The 12,776-nt window shown below is 41.7% G+C and overlaps 1 protein-coding gene across 1 annotated transcript in view; it reads left to right on the top strand.

Annotated features, from left to right (window-relative positions):
- Positions 1-2,120: 2,120 nt before the first annotated feature.
- UBE3C (ubiquitin protein ligase E3C) overlaps positions 2,121-12,776 on the top strand; it is a 74,614-nt gene continuing 63,958 nt past the window's right edge. The window contains exons 1-2 of the mRNA XM_027715500.2: positions 2,121-2,186; positions 12,216-12,269. Of these exons, the coding sequence (XP_027571301.1) occupies positions 2,121-2,186; positions 12,216-12,269 (120 nt within the window). The remainder of the gene's footprint in view (positions 2,187-12,215; positions 12,270-12,776) is intronic.

The following is a 12,776-nucleotide window of genomic DNA, read 5'->3' as shown; positions in this document are numbered from 1 at the left end:
AATGTGTATTAGTCAAAACCCGTCTAATAGAAACCCCACTTTCTGCAGTTTCATGTTTCTTTGGCTTCTTACCTGAGGAGAGACTGCATCCCTAAGCTGGCTTTGCTACTGACAAAAATTGGCAAACTCATGACCTAACAGGTTGCTTCTGTGCTAATGAAAATGTCCGAATTAACTGCTAGGGACACCTCGACTAGTCCTTTTCTGTATGAGACTTACAAAGTTTATCAAGGCTTAAGTCCAATTGAAAAGAATTCTGTCACGTTTGGAATAAAGCCTGCTATCGCTGCCACATAGAGCGGTGGGATATTTCATCAGCAATGCAGTGTGTTGAAACTACCAACAAACATTTGATGTTGTATTTCACAATACCCTATACTCCATCTGCATTCGTAAACAGTATTTAAGGAGGCCTGGCTTGCTTATACTGAGACTATGTTATCTGGGGAAATGCTGGGCTAATGTTTACTCTTGCTAAGCACTTGTTCCCTTATGAAAAGTCTGAAATTTTAAAATTTAAACTCTTCTGAATCATCCAAATCCAAAGATATCTCAAGAAATATTTTATTTGTCAGTCATCTTGGCACTGGTTAAACTCCATTGTGCTCTCAGTATGAACAGCTGCAAAGCACATACATCCTCTCCTGACATGGATCCTTGCCATTTGTTTGTTGTGATACGCCAATGTGAGAATTCACAAGTTAGGTCTCAGTCGAATTTCCACTGAGGGAAATGAAAGCTGGATTTGGCAGACTGAATAACTACTTTTTGTTATTGCTGTTCTGTATCACCTCTGGATTTGGAAGGATGTAGTCACTGCACTGAAAAATGGAGAACATGCCAAGAAATGTAAAGAAGCCTCAGGTGTCGTTTCACTATTCAGGCATTCTGCTTTTACTTTACAGCCTTTTTCTCTTTCTACTTTTCATCAGGTGTTGATGTCCCAATCCTGTGCAGAGCCCACTTGCACTTTCTTGAGTGTATTTTTCCTGTCTGTATAAGCACAAAAGCCTGTACCCGTGTGTTTAAGTGTTCAGTCTGCACACTGGTCATGAAGTCTTTGCAATGAGGAAGGTCCATCGTATGTCCCTCTCTTCCTGGAGAAGAGAAGGTTCAGGGGTGACCTTGTCACTCTCCACAACTACCTAGAAGGAGGTTGTAGCCAGGTGGGGGTCGGTCTCTTCTCTCAGGCAACCAGTGACAGGTTGAGAGGACTTAGTCTCAAGCTGTGCCAGGGGATGTTCAGGTTGGAAGTTAGGAGGAATTTCTTCGTGGAAGGGGTGATTAGACATTGGAATGGGCTGCCCAGGGAGGTGGTGGAGTCACTGTCCCTGGAAGTGTTTAAGGAAAGACTGGATGTTGTACTCAGTGCCATGGTCTAGTTGATGCGGTGGTGTTCAGTCATAGGTTGGACTCGATGCTCTCAGAGGTCTTTTGCAAGCTAATTCTGTGATTCTGTGATATGCTTACCCTACAAAAAGTATAAATTATATATCTATATCTATATGCATATATATGGGGGGGGGGGGTAATAAGTGCATTACCACAGCCCACTGACGCTGAGGAAGGCAGTCCTGGTCAAAGCCGGGCTGGACTCTCAGCTCAGTCCTCGCCCTCAGCACGGCCCATCCAGGCAGGATGCGGCACAGCAGCCCAGCCCGGCTCCAACCGCCCCTGCACAGCCGCACGAAGCTCCTCTGGAAAGCGGGAACGTGGAAGTTTCGGAGGAACACCCGCAGCCGGGACACCCCGGACCCCGCCGAGGGCCGAGCGGGCCGGGGGCGGGGCGGCGGGCGCGGCCGTGTGTCGGGAGCGCGCCCGGCGGGCGGCGGGCGGCCGCCATCTTCTCTGCACGGCCGGCGGGAGCGCTCCCAGTGCCCCCTCCTCCGCTCCCTCCTCCTCCCGCTCCCTCCTCCCACTACGCTCAGCCGCCGCCGCCGGTCAGGAAGGGGGCGACCGGGATAACGAAGGCCGCGGGGAAGGGGGGAAGGCGGGGGACGGGGGAGCAGCCCCGTGGGGGCGGGCGGGCCGCGGGGCGCCAGCCCGGGGGGTTCGTGCGGCCCCTCCGCTCGGCCCTGCCGGCCGGCCGGGCCCCGCTCCCCATGGGATAAGCTGTAAACATGTTCAGCTTTGAAGGGGATTTCAAAACAAGGCCCAAGGTGTCCCTCGGAGGAGCGAGTAGGAAGGTAAGGAGAGGCGCCCGCCCGTCTCTGTGTCTGTGTCGGTTCCGTCGCCCCCCGCCCTGTGTTATCGGTGTTTTTACCGTCGGGCCTTCAGGAACGGGAGCGGCGATGACTAAGGTTTAATAGAGGGGGGAAAAACCCTTCCCTCCTGATGATATGTTTGTCTCCGATCTCCCCGGCTCTGTGTTACTATTTTTTTTTTTTTTTTTTTTTTTTTTGGTATAATCAGGCCACACGCACACACCGTCGCAGGCTTATAGTGTGGTGAGAATTGTGGGAAGCGAGGAAATGTCTCCTTGGCTCGTCCCCCCAGCAGGGCGATCGATGTGGGGTGTCGTGGCCGGTGGCACCTCCCGAGCAGCCGGTCTCCCGGGGGCGAGGACTCCTGTCATTTCCCTCCAGAGGGAATGTCTGGCGCTCACCCGCCTGGCTGGAGCGATGTGGGACACACACACACACACACACACACACACACGCACAGCCTCACACAACCCGAGAGTCACTGGAATTGCTGGGGGAGGTTCATCCACGTGAGCCAGGGCTGCCCGGTTGGTCTCCGTCAAGTTTACGTTCAGTCAGTTTGTCGTGTGCAGGGTGAGTTAATTGTCAGTTGTACCAGACTATTGGATCTCCTGTATTTATTGATGGGAAAGGAGCGGGATGGTTTATTTAGATCTTGCTGATTGGACAGGGTAGTCAGATGTTTAGTCAAGCACTGAAGGGCACAGGACCGAGGAACGGGAGAAAGGACCAAGTGTTTTTAGAAGTGTCCTGATCTCTAGGGGTCACTTTAATTCAGTGTGAAAATAAAGATCCCCATGTTGTCATTGGAGATGACTGCGTGGGAAGGTAAATGAGTGTTTTCGTTAGTATTTTTGAATTTTAATGGAGTAAAAATAAATCTTAAATTTTCGTTATTGTGCACTATAAGTGAGTTTGGTTCTTGGAAACTTTTGGCAGTACAGTTAGGAAGCGGGCTAAAATACTACATTATGTGATATTAAAATCACAGTGAAGTTTGCATTTTGGTGTATTGTCTTAACACAAAGAGAATGTGTAACAAAATTGTATTTAAATTGTGCAGCTTTTCCTCTGATTCATCTTCTCTTTATCTCATGACATTTCTGTTCATTAGGCTACATACAGTGGCACTACATGAGTCAAAATGCCATAAATATTCCCCAGCTGAAGTAGGAATTGGCAGAACACACCCTGGTCCTCAGTTGTACACTTTAGGTACTTTACAACTTTTGATTTGCTCATAGTGTTTCTTCCTGAAGTAAACAGCTGTCATAACATCATCTTTTACACTTTTTGATAATGAAAATTCATCAGAATTAAGCCTATTTTAATTGTATGGGACAAATTGATTAATGTTAGAGAGGTATAAATTTCCGAGGGCAAATATTAAAAGGTAAAGGACTGGAAACTGAAATTGATGCATAGCCTTTATCTGCAATACAGAGATTGTATTCCATGATCAGATTGATACTGACTGGTCCACAGACTTCATGATTTTGCATTGCTTCACTGAAGTGCTTGTGCTGCATCAATGCAAATCAGTCACACACAGCTTTGGGCATCATGGCTGTAAGGACATCGTGCCCTTGAAATAGCTGCTTATTTTCAGAAACTGGGTACAGTACTAGTGAAATAATGTATTTAAACAGTACTAAAAATTACTTCTAAAATGCAGTTTACCTGCAATTTTATTAAAACATCCCGCAACAGAGATTGGTGTGGGAAGTGTTTGTGTGGGTTCCACGAGTTTCTCGTTATTTCACATCATAGGCTCCCTGTGATCATGTTTCTCATAACTATAGGCTTCATTTTTACAGAAGGCCAAATTGTAAAATGTTTCCCTTCAGCTTTTTGTGCACATGCTAAAAAACCCCGGATCTTTGACAAGCGCACTTGCCCCCTCCCAAATGGGGTATAATTTTAGAAAGATACAGTGAATAGTTCCAGCGCTGCACCTCTGCCGTGCTTTTGATGGTCAGCTGGATACTTAGTGCTGCCTACTGTGGTTCCTTTGGTAGAATAAAGCACAACTCGGAAATAGTGGTGGCATCTGTATGCAGGCTGCTTAATGCTGAGGAAAACCCTCTGCCCAGTTTGGGGAAGTTTCCCAAATTGTTGTTGCACCGGTACAGCTACATCAGCAAACCCGTCCCAGCACGAAGCAGCAACGCCCCTTTGAGGAGCCAGTCAGTGCTAAAGGTGCCAGTGGAGTGCGATGTGAACATGACACCAAACCAGTGATCAGAAAAACTGACCCATTAAAAGTGTGGCTTTGCTGGTGTAACTGCAGCTGCAAACAGTAACTGTGTTGGTCACGGCTCACACGTGTTGACACCTGGCTGACACCGCAAGTGTGTCTGTAGCATTTCCTAGGCCTCAGAAGGGGCTGATGTCAGTGAGTTCTGGCAGTACAGGCACAAGGATAAAAACATAACTGGGGACCTGTGGCACTGTGGCAGTTAGAGAGGTACTGAATCTAGTGTGCCTTCTCCTCCCTAACTTTTATGGCATTTTTGGATTACAAAACCAGAGCTTCAGGTCAGTTTTCCGCTGTTTACATCCTGTGTTCATGTGTGTTGTGGATCAATCGACCCAAACCTTCTGCCAAAAAAAGTGATTTTTAAGTATCGCTTGTTTTTGTTGTTGTCCTGGGTTGCAAATTAACTTTCTCAAAATGACTATCCTTGTGACTGATTCTTTAGGAATATTATTGTAGCATTATAATATTGCATTGTACATAAATGTAAAAATATAGGTGTTATTGCCAGTGTTTGGACATTTCCCTCCATACCTATTTTCAAGAATCTGCTGATTCATTTGGACTATTTGAACTGTTGTATGTATATTTGAGGGTGTAGATACAGTGTTTTATTTACGATGTGATAAGTTAATGTTAGTGGTTCTTTTATTATTTATTTACTTTCATTTTTGGGGTGGCTTATTGTCACCTTCAAAACACAGTTCTCTGCTTTATGAGGCTTTTCAAAAGATAATTTCAGACCTAGGTCCATTGTAACTGGCAAAACATACGGTTTTACTTCTGAAGTCAAGTAGTTCCCGAGAGTGAATACTATTATTGGAGTTCAATATGGGAATGTCTTGAGTTACTCATGGACCTTTTGTACAGGACAATAGTTGTTGCCTGTGAGGCTGTGGCTGCTGAGTGTCCGTGGTGTGTTAGGCAGGAAATAGGGAGCTGTGCCTGAAGAGTTGGCTTGGGGTGCAGTTCACATTGCACAAACACAACCCAACTGTGCAGGGGACTGGAACAGATGGTGCTTCACCTGGGTGGTTCCCAGCCCATCCTTTGTGTCCGGTGTAGAGAACATGTTTCTGCAAGGGGGAGTGTCACTCTGCCTTCTGGTGGCAGCTGGCAGGTTTCACTGGTTTTAACATGAACTTGGACTTTTGTTGTCATAGTGCAAAATTGGTTTAACCAATTGATTTGGTACAGTCAGGCCTAGTGTTCCTTTATTAATTTTTTTAGCATTAAGGTAGCAATCCTTTAGTGGATCCGTGCAGGGGAACCCCCAAGGGATGTTCAAGAGGCTCCGTAATTCCACATCATTCGGTTACGCTGTGAAATGTATTTAATGACATCTTGTAAGTCTTTAACAGAAAAAATGGTTTAAAGAATATTAATAAGAAAAATTTATGGTATCACTTGAGCTATCTAAACCATGCTTTTATAAATTCCAAGACTGTTTAAAATAGAGGATTTTTAAATTATAGTATATTATGAGATGATTTTAAAAAAACCTTCCTTTTTCAGAATTTGTAATACAGATGAGTTAGCACTGTCTTGAAAGTGAAACTAACTTCATAGAGTTTGGGGTTTTTTATATTTTGGGGGTTTTCTTGTGAAACACATGGAAGCTTAGTAATGAGCAAATAGTGATGATTCCATCTGTATTTTAAAATATGAACAGTTTAAATAATAAGACATCTTCAGTTTACAAAGATTGTTTATATTTTATTCTAGTAGCTACTGATGCGCTTTCTTAAACTAGTAGCATAACACTAAGCATTAGATTACTGTGTATTTTTCCCCCTGTTCTTAGCTGAAGTGCAGAGGTAGAACTCCAGAAGTACCTTGTTTGCTCTTTGTTGTCTGTATTCTACACATGAAGTAGCTTCTTGTGGAATAAAAATGTTTTAAAAGCAGTAGGCTGTAAGATTGCCAGGGCATGGAGAGATCTGCCAAGGTTGGGATTGCTTATCATGGTAGATGTCTGTAGGATATAAACAATGATGGGGCAGAGTTAAAAACCAGTTTTGTTTCTCTCTTACTGACTGAGGAAAATTGTTAATAATTTCAGGAAGGAAGAATTTAGTGTTTTGTAATAACTTTTTTGAACCTACACCATGTCACAATGGAACTGAAATGATGCCAGTGATTTATAGTGCAGGAATTCTAGACTACAATTATAAATTCACTGATTATTTTTGAATAATGGGAAAGAATTGCACTGCTTTGCTCCCTAAAACCTTTGCCCCTTAAAGCATATGGTGTAGATCTTTATACAGGTACATACCTCATTCTGAGTCAGAACTGTGTTTTGCCCAGAACATTGAAATGTGAAAGCCTAAGTCTTGAAATACCTTTTGAATTTCAGATCTGTGGTGTGGAAGTATGAGGAGACTATCATGTTGTAAAATGACTGTCAGTAGGAAACTATATAGTTAACGGATATTAGGTTCTTGGGGATTTTTTTCCTCTCTGTAACATTTAAAATTCTCCTCATTTGCAAAGAAGCTACAAAAGATGCAGTTGTAGTTAGCTGACAGCAGTGATTGTGCTGCTATTTTCAGTTATGAGTTATTTTTTCATATCTAAAACCAAAGTTACCATTTTTATAAATACATTTTTTTTTCCTGCTTGTTGCTGAGAAAGTGAAAAGTCATAGGATGGTTTGGGCTGGGAAGAACCTTAAAGATCACCGAGTTCCAACCCCTTTGTCATGGACAGGGACACTTCCCACTAGAAGTCACTCAAGTATAAGTACATGTTCAATATACACCTTAAAAACCTCAGAGACAGACTGAGTGTAAATGTAAAAACAACTTGTTTGCATTTCAGTTGGCCTCTGGAGCCTCCTGTTTCCAGTCAAGTCCTGGTTCCACTGTGTGTGGTTTTTTGGGTACCATGATAGAAGTGGTTCCAGATCCTCCCGACATCCGACAGTAAAATTTTGGCCAAAATGCTGAGATGTTTTCTAGCAAGCGCTGTGACGTTTGTTCTGGTGAGGTCGGGCTTTCCCTGGCCAAATGCCTTCTGCTGGGTGTAGTTCAAAATATCTTCTTCTGGAAGATGGTCTTCTCTATGCATAAACGTATATCTGGTTATTTACATCATGATTTAGGAGAGTCACAAACTGTTTCAAAGCAGAATGTTTCAAACAGCGGAGCATGTTTTAGTCAGGCGTGTTCAATGGAGTTTAACTTGAGGTCCAGTTGAAGACATTGTAAGTCTTTTAAAGTGCAAATTTTTTTTACTATTCAGAAAAAAACCAATTGGAGTTCATCTTGTCTAAAATAATTTTGGGAAATAGAAACGTTGTTGAGAAGGTGGGGAACATCTTCCGGTGTCCTCATCGGTTCTCTACAAATTTGTTGGACTTATTAAATACTTGTGCTGAAAGGAATTTTATTCCATAAATTGCTTAAGTCACTTCATTTACTTTGGGAGTTGTTACTTTTTGTTATGTGGTTCAAACTAAATTCATGTTCCTCATTTTGTAGATGAAAACCATACAAATTTTTATAATTGTTCCCAAAAATTAAAAGATCAAGTGCTTATTTGTTTTTCCAAGTAAATTTCATAAAAAGTCGTGCCTTGTACTTTGCATGATCTGTTGTAATGTTGAATAGGAAGCGTTCTCAACTAACTAACTAAAATAAATCCTGGTTGTTTAAAAATAAATATCAACCATTAATAATATTTATTTTTTGCTTCAGTGTGTTATTGTTAATTTTTTTAAAATATGCTCAGCGGATAGCCAGTACCTGAAAGTAATTATTCAGTTTTGTCTGTATTTGGCATATTTAGGTTTTAAATTTATTTGCTTGGAGCTGTTTATTTGCTCGATTAACACGGCTGTCGGGAAGTGTTCAATTTGAGATTTTAAAAAAGTCAACAAATGCTAGAATTGTTTGAAAAGATTTAATTATGTATACATTTTGTTTTTCTGAACCTTTATTTTAAACCAAGAGGGCTGAAAGTTTATCACTCTCAAGCCAAAGTGCTAACATGCAGGACGAAAAGAATAATTTGTATATCTGTGTACCTTATTCAGTCTTTGTCTGGGATATGTAAAAGCTAGGGGTTCTGTAGGCATGTTTTTGCAAACAGAGTATATTTCAGCAAAACGAGGACAAGAAAACATTTCAATTTTTTTCATTGTGGATTTAATTGGTGTTTCTGTAGCACTGACATTGTTATGTGACTGTTCTCATCAGCTGCTCTGTTACAGCAATGGTGCCACTAGGGACTTTGCTGTGATGAATAGTAGGGTACATACATACATGTCCTGATGTGCAGAGCAACATTTCAAATGTTACTTAACATTTCTTTGGTGACAGTCTCAAGTTTTCCTGTCTGTATGCTGTCCACCATCTGCTTCCTTGTTTTCACCTCTTTCCCCCTTCTGTCTTAACCTTTCAAGTCATCATCTGTAATGCCACATTGCATTTTGCTGTCCCATGCCGTTTCTCTGCTTTCTTGTCTCTTTGTGTGATGCCTCACACATTTGGTGTAGAAAACTTCTCAGATTGGGCTTTTCATGGTCCTGCACCTTGCGTGGGAGTGCCTGAGGTGGGTTGTCTTTACCGGTATCTTCTGTTGGAGAAAGCAGCAGGTGGGAAAGGGGCTGCTAGAAAGGCACTAAACGGTGCATGAAAGTCACCAACAGTGTATTCCCTGCTCTGCACTGGGGAGGACAAGCTCCTGAAGGAAGAAGACATCATAAAAAGTGTCAGGACTGTGATTTAGTAAGTGGCTTTTCACTCCTTTTGAATTAAGGTTGAAGGAGTCAAGACAATAATCTTGCTTCGTTCACCCTAAATTGTCTGTCTGTCTACCTTGATAGATACCTGATGTTAGACTCCATACCTGACGTTAGACTCCATACCTGACGTTAGACTCCATACCTGATGTTAGACTCCATACCTGATGTTAGACTCCATACCTGATGTTAGACTCCATACCTGATGTTAGACTCCATACCTGATGTTAGACTCTATACCAGCCATCTGCCTGTCTGGCAGGTGAAAAAAGAACATGGCATGACCACCACAGGAGTGAGGCAAGGCAGGTGGGGAGTAGGAGTGAGCTGGGCGTGATCTTTGGGACTTATGTCAGACCATCTTCTTCCATGAGTAGCTCTGGCTGTTGACAGGCAGGAAGAGGTGCTGGAGCAGCGGCTGTAGCCAGGAGCGGTTCAGCGACTGGATGGGTGGGAGTTGTCAGACGTGCCCCACTCACCTTAATGCTGTTGTCTTTCACAAACAGCAGAGCAACAGCTGCTGAGTTTGACTCTTTTCCACGGTGCTGGTTGTTAAGGAGGAATTGAGGGAGGATTTCAGAGAAGACTGTGCATCTAGCTGTCAAAAGAAATAATTTTGTTAGAATGGCCCTTGTAGGTGAAGAAGATTGTTTCATAGTTCTTCTGATATCTTTCCCACAGCAGGTTTTTTTCTGTTGCACATGTACTCTTACTTTTTAATTTCTGAAGAGACTGTATTCCAGTTTGGTTTAATAACTCTGAAGGAGATATATTCTCTTGGATTTAATTTAAATATAATCTTTAGCCATAGTTATGATGTGTGTGTGTGTCTTGTGAACAAGAACAACAGTATTACTTGACCCATAATAGTTCTTTAAAGGTGGGATTTACTTACCTGAATATTTTGTTGTCTTAGGACAGTTCCTCTATTGTATTTAATTTATACTTTAACAAGTTGGTGTTTTTCTTTACAAGTACTCAAAGCAAGTATGTGACTGACTGAAAACTTGAGCTTTTGTGCTTTCTTCAAAAAGACCCAATTCCTGATCAATGCAAAGCTGGTGATGCACTAAGTGAGGATATTTTGTCCTGTTGTATCTCCCTTGTCCTTCAAGTGCTTTAAAATTACTTGTTTCTGATAAGCCCTTTGACCACTTATTTTCCTTTATCTAACAATCACTTGCATTTACTGGGTTTATTTGGGGTGTTTTGTACCACTCTCTTCTCCACTTAGGTGCAGAAATTTGCTTCCTTTTTCTGTGTGGTGTTCTACCTTTTCTCTCCATTCTCTCTTTACATAGTCCTGCTGCAGAACGATCACTTCTAAATAGGGGCACTTTACTAACAACTTTATTGCCTTGTATCAACTGTTGAAAAAGTCCTGAAGCTATTTCTTAGTTTAGTACGTTATTTTGGTTTTTTTTTGTGTGTGTGAGGTCAGACCCTCTTGCCTCATGTTACCAAGTAGACCTGGTGCCTTTCCTACTGCTTGAGAGGAGAAAAATCATCTCATGTATGGATTTTGTTATGATTTGTTTATACTGGGTTTAACACGTGGAAAAACCCCCTATCTTTAGAGGGCAGTAGCTGCAGTTAGTGGTGTCTTTGGCCAGAAATACCATCTTTAGAGGAAAATATGGTTAACCTTCTTGTGGGATTTTTTCCTTAGGCTTGCTCCAATAAATGATCTGAGATACAAAACCAACTTCAAATTCCTTTTTTTACATGTGTTTTTCACTCTCTCAGTGGTCTGTGTTACGAGTATTTTCTATCCTGAGGAACTAAGAGAATCATGACTTTGCTTCCTCTGTATCAACTAAAAAGAAATGCAGAAGAGTTTTGCCCTCAGTTTTTGTAACTGCTGGTAAACATTGAAAGTATCCCAGCACAGTTGTTTCGGATGTGGTTCAGTATTTTATAAACATTTGTTTGCCAACTTCAAATTGATTTTTATGTATTCAAATATAACACATTTTCAGCTTGAATGTGTTTTATTTCTCAACTTCTCTAGGCTAATAAGGACGTAGGGAGAAAAAGGAAGTCATTATATGTGTAACAGTGGCAAAAAAATGAAAATAGTTTCCTAAAATCTATTGTGTATTTTAGTCTGGATTTGGGAAGGTGCCATAGTACTTTCAGCTCTTGTCTGCAGTGGGAGCTGAATTCTCTTCATCAAAATTGAATTATTTTTTATATTTTCTTGGAAATTACACAGAACCATACAGTAAGAGATTCTTGCGGGTAAAGCTTTGTTGATATGTGTAATCCATGTGTACTGATTTATGATTGTGGTTTAAAAGCTAATGCACAGGTTTTTCTATTGTAATGGTATTGTTCTTTGAGGCCTCATGAATAGTTAAGTATTCTTTTCTTTTTCACTGTTGGAGAGATCGCTGCCCTGAAAGTTTCAGTTTCTCTCCTTAATTTAGGTGAAGAGTTCACAATTTTAAAAGAAAAAAAATCCTGCCACTTATGCTATGTGTCTCTCTTGACACCTTTCCTGGACAAGTTTCTCGAGGAAAAGGATAAGTAAATATAAGAGCTTCGTGCTTTTGTGCAAGTTAGACAAAAGCATGGGGCCTTGGGACAGGATGTGATTGCTCTGAACATGCCACAACTTGCTGTGGGCACCTGGGTGTGCTCCAGGCAAGGAAAACACTCAGACATTTGGTACTGTCTGGTGGGATTGGGACCTTACTTTGTCATCTCTAAATAGGTGGTGTTTGCTGAGGTTCTTGGGATGCTGAGAACACAAACCTGGACAGAGATCAGTGCAGTTTGCTGCTGTTTGCCTGCCCCTTTTCATAAGGGCAGAACTTCCCTCCATCACTGTTCTTTTGAGAGGGCTGCATTTTATGTTTGTAAGCAAGAAAAATTATTAACACCTGCTTTTCTCCATTGTTTTATGTACTATGAATAATCCCTGAAGTGAAGTCTACATTAAATGTCACAAAGGCAGCTGAATCGTGTTTGAATGAAAATGGGAAAGTGTCTTTGTGTCTTACAGGAAGAAAAGGCTTCTCTCCTGCATCGGACTCAGGAAGAAAGGAGAAAACGAGAGGTAAAGTAGCCTGTAAGCGTTTGCATGCCCACTGGATTTTAATTTGATGTAACATTTGCAGTGCAAAGTACTTCTGCTGCAGTTCATACTTAGGTCAGGAATGTTTTGTTTCAGTTTGCAAGTTCTGTGTGGTCTTCCAGCGTGCTCCAATTGGCAAAACCCTTAAAGGTGTGTTTGACCCTCACTAGATTAAGCACAAGTTCTGCAATGGCTCCTCAGTTTTCAAGCACAATTAACTGCTTTTTTTTTTCTTCCCAACATGGGTGTACAATTATGGACCAAGTTTAAGTATGGAACTACTAGGATTTCACCAGCTAGTTCAGAATTCTGTGTTGTGCATCAAATTTATGATCAATGAGGCCTTACCAACGTATGTAAAAAGTCTTTGTGGTTCACAGGCTTTTTTCCATACATCGAAGTAACCCGTTCCGTTGCTTAATTCTGTGTTCTGCAAAGCCAATGCAGAGGCAGTTTACTGACATCTGTATTTGTACACATGTGCACACA

This window comes from Pipra filicauda, unplaced genomic scaffold, assembly GCF_003945595.2.
Source record: "Pipra filicauda isolate LSUMZ 115617 unplaced genomic scaffold, ASM394559v2 scaffold420_size638996_pilon, whole genome shotgun sequence".
NCBI lineage: Eukaryota > Metazoa > Chordata > Aves > Passeriformes > Pipridae > Pipra > Pipra filicauda.
The sequence above is the reverse complement of the archived record's forward strand: the minus strand, read 5'-3'. Positions and strand labels throughout refer to the sequence as shown.